The 13,944-nt window shown below is 38.6% G+C and overlaps 1 protein-coding gene across 1 annotated transcript; it reads right to left on the reverse strand.

The window, feature by feature from the left end:
- Window positions 1-7,026: 7,026 nt before the first annotated feature.
- Window positions 7,027-8,263, reverse strand: LOC140888961 (uncharacterized). Its single transcript, XM_073296652.1, has 5 exons — window positions 8,191-8,263; window positions 7,999-8,068; window positions 7,793-7,881; window positions 7,515-7,654; window positions 7,027-7,150 (listed from the first exon to the last, which is right to left on the reverse strand). Exons 1-5 carry the CDS (start codon window positions 8,254-8,256, stop codon window positions 7,027-7,029), a joined length of 489 nt encoding a protein of 162 aa, XP_073152753.1. The 5' UTR covers window positions 8,257-8,263.
- Between the last annotated feature and the right edge of the window lie 5,681 nt (window positions 8,264-13,944).

Genomic DNA, 13,944 nt, shown 5'->3' on the forward strand with positions numbered 1-13,944 from the left:
ACGATGAATGTCAGGGTTCAATCCCTGAAGAAAATAATCAAACTTCGCCATAGAACTATCAGCAATATGAGGACAAAAGGGTAGCAGATCAAACAACTTCTGCTGGTTCTCCTCGATCGTCATCGTCCCCTGTCGCAAACTCAAAAACTCACTGGCTTTCGACCTGACGAAGAGCTGGAGGAAAATAAAATCTCTGATAAGCAGTACGGAACTCCACCCAAGTAGCTGCACCTCTTGCTGCTATGAACGATGCGGAAGTAGATCTCCACCACTTCCTCGCTCTGCCCTCAAGCATAAAGGCAAGAATCTCCATCCTATCCTCAGCCGTGCAACGGAACTCCTGGAAGCCACTGCTCCATCCTCTCCATCCAATCCTCCGCCTCTTCAGCTGTCTCACCACCCGTCAAAGGCTTCGGGCTAACTTCTTTGAATCTACGCATGCTCACTCGCCTGCGCTCCTCGGGCTGTCCCCGACGTCTACGATCATCTGGATCGCCCCAACGACCGTCGTCTACGCTACTGTGACTTTCGTCGTAATCTGCCATCTGTTACATAAGAACAGATAATTACTTAATCCGCTTTACAATATTCCCAGTGCAATGCATCGCTCTGATACCAAAAAAATGTAGTGACCCAACCCGGATCCACTACCTAATCAGAGTTACAGTAAAAGCGCACGCAAATAAAGCTTAAAGCGTAAAGTGCGGATAATTAAAATACAACAAATCCAATCGGCAGAATACAACCGACGTTACCACAAGTGTATAAATACTGTTATACAACCAAATCGAAGGTTCAGGGTAATAATAAATCCCTACCTCTACAACCTTGCACTCCCAAAAGCTCAATCCTGCTGAGAGCCGCCTGGACCGTCCAGCCTCAAACCTGCCCCGCCACAAGGTACACAATACCCAAACACAGGGGCGTAAGCTAGAACGCTCAATACGAAGCAATGATATAAATACAAATATGCGCACACAGATGATTTAAAACTCAAGTGAAAACACTTGCTCATGGCGCCGAGAATATACAGTACTGGCTAGAGAGCTACTCCGCGTGTACTCGTACATTCCATATCAGGGCTGAGCCAACCCCATCCTGACCCGAATCCAAAACAGGATACAAGTCTCATATGGAAACTTGTCATACCTGACTCGAGTTCAAAAAATAAGATCATTGCTCCCTATGGGGACTGTCAATGACTCACATCTCACCGGATGCAGTCACATGTAAAATCATGTATGTGCTAAGACGGTAAGACATGCTAAAACATGATAAAACATATAGAACATACTCATGCAACATATAAGCAAATATATCATGCCGGCTATCTCGGTCAGTACTTACGTTCCTCTAACACCGCTGGTCAAACCTAGCTCCACTGACCTAGACTCCAAGCCTACTAGTCCAGTCTACTGCTACTACAATGCAAATATCCATGCATCAACAATAAAGCTCTAAAAGCCTTAACTAAGCTAAAGCATACTCCTAAATATTTTTAGGATGCCAAAGCTATACCTGCATCCGTCGTTAGCCCTTTGCTGTCGATAGCCTCAAAACTAGGCCAAAGCTCCGCGACGACGTCTAGATCACTAAGCTACTTCCGGATTCCCCGTAGGACGCCTAGATCTCCCTAGATCTGAGTTAGAAGGCTTAGGAATCAGAGAGAAGAGAGGAAATTGGTGCGAGAAAATGCATTCTCGGACCCTCTATTTATAGGTAACGTTCGGAGCCTACGAACCCGGTTTGGACCGTCCGAACTCGATCGGAACCTCCGATCGCACCTTCGGAGCGTCTGATCGCTCAATATTACGTCAGCCATGATGTCACCTTGCTGACGTAAATGATGACGTGTGCCCTGGTCCAGATCGGAGCTTCCGAACTTGCCGACGGAGCTTCCGATCCTGGCACGGAGCTTCCGATCCACTTCGGATCGTCCGAACTTCCTCTTCGGACCGTCCGATCCTGCTGAACCAATTCAACTAATTCGAGTGCTCTGAATCCACTTCTGAAGTCCGTTATCCCAACAGGGACTTACGTAATCGTGTTTTACTTAATCTAAACATGATCACGTGATTAATTACTCATTAAATCACTAACCAAAAATGCGGGTTACTACATGGCTTCTGTAGTTCCTGCATCTTCTCCAAGGAAATAGATTATTTGTTCCATGCATTTATCAGTAAAATAGATTTTTGTCTTCTTCAAATAATGTTTGATACTCTGCCACGGATCCTTTCATTCTTTGTTTTTAACTTACTCACTTCTGTCTCTAGAACTTCACAGCTGCTCTCATATCTGCAAATGAGCTTACTGTGTTGTTCTTTAAGACTTTTGTTTTCAATATTTACTTCCTCGAATATTCCCGGTATTCTTTGATCATGTCATTTAAAGCAGTAATCAAATCAGTACGTGTAAATTCTTAAAAGTCAAAATCAAATACCTCATCATTGACACTATTTGAATCTTCATTATCCATGAGACATTCCATGAGATCATCTTCACTTTCACTGGTCTCAGAGTCTGAAGATTCAGAGCTTGTCTGCCCATTTGACTATTACTTTCTTAAGCTATCATCGCTTTTTTTTCTCTTTTGGAATTCTTGTCATTTTCTAGGATACTTCTTGTGCTTCTTAGATCCATCTTTCTTGGGTTTTGTTCAAATTGCAATGAAAATGAACTGTTTTCCCCCAGTTCAAATGTAATGCACTCGGTAATGCCCTTTTATGTAATGGGCTGGTGTGTCCCTATGCTTCTGGCCCATCTAGCCTTCTGCTCTGGGGGCCCAGGCCCATACTCAAGGCCTTCTATCTTGTTAATGTCCTTCGCCTCTCGCATGGCTATGGTTTTGACATCCCATTCCTTTGGCAGTGCTCACATTACTTTGAGAGCTATCTCCCGATTGTTGTATTCTTTTCCAAGAGCATTGAGTTCATTAACCTGGTTGGTGAATCTTTCTTAAAAGTCGCTCATGGATTCGCCAATCATCTTTTTTATGCTTTCGAATTTTTGAACAGCTACTGAAAGTTTGTTCTCTTTAGTTTGCTCATTTCCTTCACAGAGTTGGATCAACTTCTCCCAGATTTCTTTGGCCGTGTTTACACATCTTTATTTTTTTGAATGTCGTCTTGTCCAGTTTCTTGTACAGAATGTTGTTTACAACGTTGTCGAGATTCTCCTTTTTCTTGTCTTCATTTGTCTATTCGCTACTGGGTTTTTCAATCATTTGTGGTGAGCCATCTGATATTGAAACTGTTGTGTTGGCTTTCATGATTTTGAGTGGTCCATCAGTAATTACGCACCACATATCATCATCTTGTGCAGCAAGATGGGCTAGCATTCTGATCTTTCAGTCATCGAAGTCTTCTCGAGAGAAAATAGACATCTCACTGAAGGATGCCATAGATGTGATGTAATGGTCCGGGTGCGTCTCTTCACAGCTCAGGGGCCCCGCAACCATTTTCTAACTCATGGCCTTCTCCCCACCTGGTTAGGGGAGTTTTTGCCCTCCCCAGTGATCGAACCTTGTACCTCCAGGCTTAAGTACAAAGCCTTATTTCAAGATCACGGATCGTACGTATTTGACGCCATCTAACACTGTTTTAATTAGACCGAGATGTAGAACAAGGTATCGGCATATGTTAGATTATGTAGAACAAATATAAACATTATTGACAAGCAATAGAAGAACAAAGAACACCTCTATATTTGTGAATTCTAATAAAAACATAAATTTAAAAACATTATGTGACTTTAGAGAATGACCTTATATATAAAACTTAAATGGTAAAAATATTGCACGCAACTCACTACAAGAATATAATACATATACCATATAAAGGAATATAGGTAGATATGTAAGAAACAAATGTTATTATGATGTACGGTGGAAGAAGAAAACATGAAGTACATAAAAAACATGACGCATGGTCGGGTGTTGATTTTTAAAATTGCGGGGATTCCCTTGTCCTACGTGATTCATGTGTTGGAGAACGCGGCGATCAGATCAATTAGGATTGATACCCGGTTGCAGCGGAAGTTTAAAATTTTTGTATTGAACGATTCCATAATAGGTATCAACCTTACGATTAAATTGTGTGTGTAAAAATTAAATAACAATTATAAAATATTTACCTTTAATATCGAATCGAGATTTTTGGACACCAACAGATTTCTCTGCTCTTGTTGTATATCCCTGGAACTGATGGACGAACTGTTCTTCAATCAGGTCCACGAACGGATATTTAATCCCTCTGATAGATTGCATTAGAAAATCTATCAGAAGTTTCTACGAAGAAAATTAACGAATTTGATCTGTTAAACCAGACTGTAATTCGAAATTCACAGGCTGGATTTTTCGAGCAGAGGGAGGGAGGGGGCGGCCACTTATTAAAAACGCAGCTAGGGTTTTAAAAATATTTTGTGACCTGTTGTATGTTAATTTCTGTACTGCAATAACTTATTTATAATGTAGGCCACTAACAGCTTAGGGCCCATTAGTCATAAGTTCAAGCCCGACATGCAAAGCCCGCATGTTCAGAAATTAATATAAAATTCATCGTGACTCCGATTGATAAACCGATTTCACCAATGTGCACAGAAACCATTTCTGCACCTTTTAAAGTCAAGATAAATTTTTCTGAATCCGAATTCAGTGATTTCCAAAAATGGCCATCCCTATGTCATTTTAGGAGATCTTACTCCTCTACTCTTAAATAAGAAGTCCAACTTCTTCGTTCATTAAATTTAACTCTTTACATTTAACTATCTCAACGGGGAATTAAAAAATCCATTACACTGTGTGACCCTCAATGGTTCAGGGATACAGCTAGCCGTGGGCTCACAACTCCTTGTGACTCGGAACAACAATTTCCGACTTGCCCATCGAATCATGGTATGAGCGCCTAGAAACATCGCCCCATGATTTCCCTAGGTATCACTGATAGTGCCTACAAGAACCAATAGATTTTGGTTAGCGTACAGTACGGTCCCTTCATCCATATATCCCGATCGAAATCAACAACCATTGGTATATCGAGAGTCGTTCGAGATTCGATAACTATGCAATACATCTTGAAGATCAAATAGTGACATCGCATGTGCTACTAAGAAACCATTTCTTAAACCACATCATGTACTCTGGCCAGAGATTCGTCACACTAATATCTCCTCAGATCGCATAGGATATCCACACTCGCAAGTATGTGGTGAATCCTTGACAACAAAGCATCGACTCCTATATGTGTTGTAACTGTACCCAATCCCGACACCTGATGACCCCAATAGAGTCGGTAAACGAGTCAAAGCACAGTACTAGCATATAGAGTCTCAATGATGTTTTCAAGTAGTAAGGACTAATGGTGTACAACCAAAACCGCGGACTATATCCACTCGATAAGTGATAACCACTTGGAAAGTCCGGATAGGGTAGTTCGATCATTCATCATATGAATATCCATTTGCATGCTTCGAAACATCTCTATGTTCCTTACCAATGAAACGTGGTACTCCGCATCGCAAATGCTAGTCTCAAACTCGAGCGATCCTTATCCTTATTATCGGACGGGCTCAATCGACTAGGAACAGTTTAGAATATACAGTGACTATAAGATGTGTTTCATGATAGGACATCTCCATGTTCTACCACATCTTACATACACTATAGTATAATTCAAGGTCTTTATCAAAACAACAATAGTATATCACAATATAACAATATGAAGAAAGATAAAGTTCATTGCCATTAATAAAAAGTGTAAATTATATTAAACCAAAAGATTGTTTATACAAAGAGTCATCAAAGCCCTTAGCCACAAGTTGGCTCACCGGGCACCTACTCTTTTCATCATGTCCTCCGTAGACAAAGAGTATTGATTTTGAGATTTAAAAATGGAACTAAAAACCACGATAAATATTAAATGGGGATGTATTGAGAAGACCTACACTATCGGTGGAAATATCCAATGAAAAAGGAAGAAATTAAAGGAGGAAAACATTAATTTTTTGGAAGGATCAAATTTGATAGAGAAATTAATAAATATTTGATATAATTTCTTAAAATAATTTTGTCTAATTGACAGGAGAATTACTGCATAATGCATTGTCTAATTAATATGTGTGTATATGTGTAAATAATATTATAATTGTGTTCATTCGACGATAGAAATATGAAGTAATTAATTTAATAATTGAATAAGTATTACGGAATGATCTATATGTATATTCCAAATACGTAGTAATTGATTTAATAATTAAATTAGCATAATTTTTCTTTGAACAAATTTTATTTCCGTTTTTAACTAAAAAATTGATATTTTTAGAAAGTTAGTTTTTACGAGATTTTACTAAATTTAATAAAAACTCAACACACACATATATATATATATATATATTTCTAACTCAATGTGCCAGGTCCGTATTAAACCAGACCAGTTGGACGGGTTTTGGCCCGGTCAATTGAGTTCACAAGCAGGTCGGGACAGGTCTCGTGATTCAATGGACCCGTCCTACACTCAAGTATTTGTATATATATATATATATATATATATATATATATATATATATATCAAAGAATCTATTTATATATTTTATTTATTGAATAAAGTATGCCTTAATCTTTAATTTTAGATCATAAAATTTTAATGTTGAAATAATTTTATTTCATAATGACATGTTTATAACATGAAATATATAACTATAATTTTCATATTGTTGAAAAATAAATTATAAACTTTGATTTTATAACATTTTCCCCTAAATATTACTAGTATAAACTTGGCAAGTAATGATTTATTAATTTTTTAAAAAAATTATTGTAATATTAATGAAAAAAGCATAGAATTATCAGCTCCAAACCCAAATTAAACCTATTGGGTTTCCAAGACCGGTCACATTCGATCCCGAGGTTTGACCGAACCCACGTCATCCCTAGTTAGCTCCATCGGAGCTCAAAAAGTTACATTTATACTGGAGAGGCTTCTGATAGTTGGAAAACATATTGTGATGGGGATTTTGGAAGTTAAAAATTTATCCCAGCTCACGTACTTTCGCCAGGTATGACCGTATGAATCCAAGTGCTCTCTGAAGTTCGTTACCTTTCATGCTGGACGAGACTTGTGCCCTATGAAATCCAAAACCCCCCACGCAGCGCCTACATATGACTTCATCCATATGGATAAATAGTTCTCTCTTGGTCTCTTGGTTTACGTCACAGCGGTCGCAGTGTAATGAAGGGGCAGCCATAACATAATGTGGACATAGAAAACAATGCAGGTATTGCGAGCATGAATATCGAGTTATAAGTAACTTCTCATAGAAATATAACAGGTCTTTTACTACATTCGTGCTTATACTCAATCTTCAGTATCCCGTTACAAGAATCTAAAACATATTGAAGTTTTCATGTTCGACTACAACAGACTCGGATCTTACAGTGCAGGCCGAAACAACAATACAAAGTACATGACTTTAGTTGATAATTGAAGCCAAAGCTTTTAAAATAAAATGGAACATACCAGTCTATCGAGACTTGAGTTTCCTCCTCAAATTTAAGCAGTCTCTCCTGGAGAGGCTTCAAAAATGATTTCAAATCCTGATTGATCTGCTGCTTCTCTTGGGGCTTAAAATCTTTGTCTTCGCTAAGTTGTACTTCAACCTGTAAAATAAGCAGCAGATTTCACCAAATTGTGATATCTTGTTTCAATTTGGCTACAAGCAGATCCTGAACATTCCATTTAGTTCTCTATTGTTCTAAGTTCCTCCAACAAGGGTTAAAGCATTTACATATAACTACCTGCAAATCGTCTAATTCACCAAAAGTGAACTCAGGAACGTCTAGGTGCCCTTTGACCTTCTTATTCTCACCTCCGATATGCCATTCCCCTAATTTCAAATTATTTCATATGCTGATGTGAGAGAATGGGGGAAAGGAAAACTCGAGGAATAAGACTTCAGAATTTCAGATCAACTCCAAAATGAATGAAACTTTAAAAAAGTCACCTTTCACTTTTAGTGTCAACTCATACGTGTAGCCAACACGTTTTTTATTTCGAACCGTAATCAAGAAGGCCTGCGTCACACATGTAGACATGATAATAATTCTGATGGCTGGTGTCAAAAGAATCAGGGAATCAAATAAATCGCTTCAAATAAACATAATCTCAGACATCTAATAATTTTGCAAGAACTAACATCACCGAGACATTTTGTAACTTCCGTAATTTCTGCCCTGCCACCAGAGAACTCCAAGGATCCCATAGATACAAGCAAACTCCTACAATCAGAGAAGAATATTAAAATGCAACAGCACGGGGTATGGAAATGTTAGCAAAAACCCTATGGCCTATGCATTTTTTTAAACAAGAATAGAAGTTGGAAATGAGTATATATGAGCCAAAATGGTAATGTAGTAGCATATTTGTTTTTAAAAAAGATTGTTTTTCCAAGATTATATAAACTGAGCTTTGACATGCATCACAAGATCTGATCTCATCATTATGTATATCACATTTTCAGTTCAACCTATTACCTATCATCTTAAAATCTTTGATAAACACGGAGACTGGATCCTTCCCACAAATGTCAATTACATTGGCAGTAAGTTCACACAAAATTTTTCACGAAATTGACGGATATAAGAAAATTCACTAGTAGTTTGTGACAAGTGACAACATCAAGAGATACGTAAGGAAAAAGGTTTAAAAATATAAATATATTCAAACCTTAATCCTATCACTTGCCCACGTATTTAGGTTTTTCTCCTCCCATGTTCCAGCCTGCAAAACAGAAATTAAAATTTAGAAGTATGAAACAAATAAAAAATGCTCTTTTTAAAAACCATAAGCAAACAGCAAGGTAATTCTTATGGATTTAAGAGCAAGCAATAGACCAGAAAACTGAATATTCTTTAGGCTAACAACAGAAAACCTAGGCCTACGGCATCCGACAATAGCAACTGCAACTGCAATTAAAAAATGCACCAAAGGTTGTAAAAATGGATGTTCAAAAATCAGTTATATGGGCCATTGCAACGTATTTGCATATGAAAAAAACAGAAGGACAAACAGAAACTATTTGAATATCATTGTTGATGCCATATAGGATTCAGAAAATAATGGCACATAAAACCAACACTAATGACCATTCAAAACAAGAAAACGGAAACAAGAAAAGTCTAAGAGGAAAAAAAATTGCCACGGCACAAAAATGACTCCAAATCCCTCTCTGTAGACTGAAAAGTAAATAAATGCAAAAAACCACATGCATTGACAAAATGCAAAGGAGAAACATATGAATGGACCCCCAAGGTAATTCAAGTTCCTTGTGGGTAAAAAACAGCTATCAAGGGGCATTTCAATGTCCTTGTGCTAGTTCAGATCCAAAAAGTATCTAAGATCATCTTTATGATTCGAATGTTTTCGTTTTAAACTATCAAGGATACAGCTAACTCCTAATTATCTTTGTGCTTGGAAGATTCTTAATAATCAATTAAGTGTGGTTAAGGATTCTTTTACGTTAGTATCATAAAAGAGAACCATAACTTGCTAAACCTATGGGATTTCGTGGCTACAAAGATTGAAAAATTCTTTCTTTGTTCTTTAGACCAACATATTTAAACATTTTAGCAATGATTGAGGGGATAGAATAAAGTGAAAATTCAAATCAGTAAAAGCTTTGTATTAACTTCAATCCACCAACCTAATGCCAATTGAAATTCCCAAATACTTGAAGCCCACAAAGAAATCAACAAGGCATCAGACAGAACAAAAATGAAAAACAAGAGCTCGTGTTCTACTCTTATGCAAAAGCATACCCTATTCCAAGCAGACCCGAGATGGGTTTGGTTGGTTTGCTTGCACAAATCGGCCGGGTCAATCTTCTTGGGCGTGGGCAAAGGAGCTGCATCGCGGCCCGCATCCCGCACCCAATACGTGTACGAAGCCGATTCCGCCGCCTTCTCAGCCGAAACCGCCGCCGCGCCTCCCTCCATTCTCACCGATTAAATATTCGGATCAAATGTTAACAGAAATGAATGGTAAATCAGGCAGTTGATGGATTATGACAAGACAATAACTCGAAAATTAGCTTGAAATGGGATGATCTGAGGCTAGGGAAGCAGGAAACGAGAATGCATGCGGCTGATTCCAAGATTTGTGGTGCAATTTTGACTCACGGCGAATTGTTGACGGGATATTGTAGTGCTGAGGGTTTTCTGGAAGTTTCGAGTCGGGTTTGGTTTGCCGAATGTAGGCCCAAATTAATAATGGGTTTGGATCAATTAAAAATTAAGGCACCGTTTGGGTTAGCTCGGGGTGAGAATGATAGAAGTGAGACACCGTGTGTCGTAGGGCTGTATCTTTTGGACTTGTATGTTTTGAGTAGTCGATCGAATTATGTCGTCGAACTTGTATTGTTAACCTCTTTTTGTTGGTGTTTCAAGCTCATGATTTCATGTTTAAGCTTTGATTTGAAACCTTGGTTGTTTGGAGTGTTGTTTTGAGCTTGTGGAGTGAATATTCTGGTCCAGGTTTCAGCAACCCGAGGGGCACGAGCATGCGCGCGACTTTGATGTGCGGGCGTGCCTCATTGTGCAGCAAAGGGATTTCTGCCCGAGGGCTGTGCGCGGGCGCGCGTGGCCGGCAGAGTGTCATGCGCGGGCGCGCGTGTTCTTTTAAAAAAAAAAATTTTGATTCATTTTTCCGCAGCTTCTTGTTGGAACACGTTTTCAGATCAGTCAGATCTGATACCCGGAGCAGCGAAAGTTTAAAAATTTTTCTTTTTTGATATGGAACGATTCCATATCATGGTATCAAATCCTTACGATTAAAATATACAAGTAAAATAATAATAACAATTAATATTTTACCTCTTCAAGCTAAGGCTTGATTAATGAACTCCAACAGATTAAATCCGCTCTTCTTGTAAATCCCAAGAACTGATGACTTGCTCGATCAACTCCTGAATTTAGGTCCACGAATAGAAAACAGAAACCCTCTGATTGATTGCACTAGAAATCAATTAGATGTTTATCGAAGAGATTTACAGATTTGATATGTCAATTCAGAATGTAATTTTTCAGAAAAATCACAGACCGAATTCTCTCAAAAGGGAGAAGGAATTCGAAAATTCCAACTTAGAATAATATGAGATTTTCGAAAATTGCAAGATAAACAATGTTCTATTTTTCGAAAATCCCTATGTGTTATATATATAATTTATGTACTGGATTAAATTATATGTCTAATAGGACACTAACTCCTTAGGGCCCATTACTCATAAATTAAGTTCAACAAGCCAAGCCTGTTATTATAGAAATTGATATAAAATTCATCATTACTCCGATTGATAAACTGATTTCACCAATGTGCTCATAAACCATTTCTGCACCTTTTAAAGTCAAGATAAATTTTCTGAATCCGAATTCAGTGATTTCAAAAAATGTCCATCCATATGTCATTTTAGGAAATTCCACTTCCTTTACTTAAGAAGTCCAACTTCTCTTTCGCTAAATATAACTCTTTAAATTTAACTATCTCAACGGGGATTAGTAATCCATTACTTGTGTAACCCTCAATGGTTCAGGGATACAGCTAGCCGTGGGCTCACAACTCCTTGTGACTCAGAACAACAATTTCCGACTTATCCATCGAATCATGGTAAGAGCGCCTAGCAACATCGCCTCATGATTTCCTAGGTATCACTGATAGTGCCTGCAAGAACCAGTAGGTTTTGGTTAGCGTACAGTACGGTCCCTTCATCCATATATCCCGATCGAATCAACAACCATTGGTACATCGAGAGTCGTTCGAGATTCGATAACTATGCAATACATCTTGAAGATCAAATAGTGACATCGCATGTGCTACTAGGAAACCAAGTAACCTAAAGCACATCATGTACTCTGGCCAGAGATTTGTCACACTAATATCTCCTCAGATAGCATAGGATATCCACACTCGCAAGCGTGTGGTGAATCCTTGACAACAAAATATTGACTCCTATATGTATCGTAACTGTACCCAATCTCGACACCTGATGACCCTCACAGAGTCGGTAAATGAGTCAAAGTACAGAACTAGCATATAGAGTCTCCATGATGTTTCAAGTAGTAAGGACTAATGGTGTACAACCAAAACCGCGGACTTATCCACTCAATTAATGATAACAACTTGGAAAGTCCGAATAGGGTAGTTTGATCATCCATCATATGAATATCCATTTGCATGCTTCGAACATCTCTATGTTCTATACCAATAAAACGTGGTACTAGGCATCGCAAATGCTAGTCTCAATCTCGAGCGATCCTTATCCTTATTAGCGGACGGCTCAATTGACTAGGAACTGTTTAGAATATACAGTGATTATAAGATGTGTTTCATGATAATCATTCAATTTACTATCACATCTTACATGCACTCTAGTATATTCAAGGTCTTTATCAAAAGTATCGTATAGTACGTCACAACATAATAATATGATAAAAGATAAAGTAAATGCCAATATAAAAGTGTAAATTATATTAAACAAAGATTGTTTACACATAGAGTCACAAAAACCCTTAGCCACAAGTTAGCTAACCGGGCACCCACTCTTTCAATCTTTCCACTTGCCCTAAAGCCAACTAGTCATACTACATAGTCCCATTGCTTCGCGATGTTTGTCAAATAATGGTCCTGCAAGGGCTTAGTAAGTGGATCAGCGATATTGTCTGCAGAGGCCACTCTCTCGACAGTGATGTCTCCTCTTTCCACGATCTCCCGGATGATGTGGTATTTTCTCAGTATGTGTTTGGATCTTTGATGAGACCTTGGTTTCCTTTGCCTGAGCAACGGCACCAGTGTTGTCAAGTACACCGGGACTGGACCAACAGCTTCAGGAATGACCCCCAACTCTTGGACGAAATTCCTCATCCAAACGGCCTCTTTAGCAGCAGCTGATGCTGCAATGTATTCTGCTTCGGTGGTGGAATCCGTGTGGTGTCCTGCTTGGAACTCTTCCAAGAGACAGCACCGCCATTGAGCATGAATACAAATCCACAGGTTGATTTCGAGTCATCCACGTCGCTTTGGAAGCTAGAGTCGGTATAGCCTTCCAATTTCAATTCTCTTCCCCCATAAACCATGAATACATTCTTAGTCCTTCTTAAGTACTTAAGAATATCCTTCACAGCTTTCCAATGCATTTGACCGGGATTGGCTTGGTATCTGCTCGTGACACTTAGAGCATAGGCCACATCCGGTCTGTTAGATATCATCCCATACATGATACTCCCTATGGCTGACGCATATGGTATGTGTGTCATTTTCTCTATCTCTTCGTCAGTCTTGGGAGACATAGACTTGGATAGAGAAACTCCATGGCACATAGGTAGATTTTCTCTCTTGGACTCATCCATATAAAACCTTTTCAATACGGTGTCGATGTAGGTTGCTTGAGTGAGTCCTATCATTCTCTTAGATCTATCTCTATAGATCTGTATTCCTAGAATATAGGACGCCTCACCCAAGTCCTTCATCAAGAATCTACCTGATAACCATATCTTTGTTGACTGCAACATCCCTACATCATTCCCAATGAGTAGGATGTCATTAACGTAAAGTACTAAGAATGTCACAGCATCCTTAACTACTTTCTTGTATATGCACGGTTCCTCCGAGTTCTTGATGAAACCAAAGTCCTTTATTGTTTCATCAAATTTTTGGTTCCAACTTCTTGATGCCTGTTTGAGACCATAAATTGATCTCTGAAGCTTGCATACCTTATGCTCGCTTCCCATGGATGTGAATCCCTCGGGCTGCATCATAAAGATTTCTTCCTTAATGTTTCCATTAAGGAATGCAGTCTTCACATCCATTTGCCATATCTCATAGTCATACTAAGCTGCTATGGCAATAAGGATTCTTATGGACTTGAACATTGCGACTGGTGAAAAAGTTTCATCATAGT

This window comes from Henckelia pumila, chromosome 3 (genome assembly GCF_033568475.1).
Source record: "Henckelia pumila isolate YLH828 chromosome 3, ASM3356847v2, whole genome shotgun sequence".
NCBI classification, from domain to species: Eukaryota; Viridiplantae; Streptophyta; class Magnoliopsida; order Lamiales; family Gesneriaceae; genus Henckelia; species Henckelia pumila.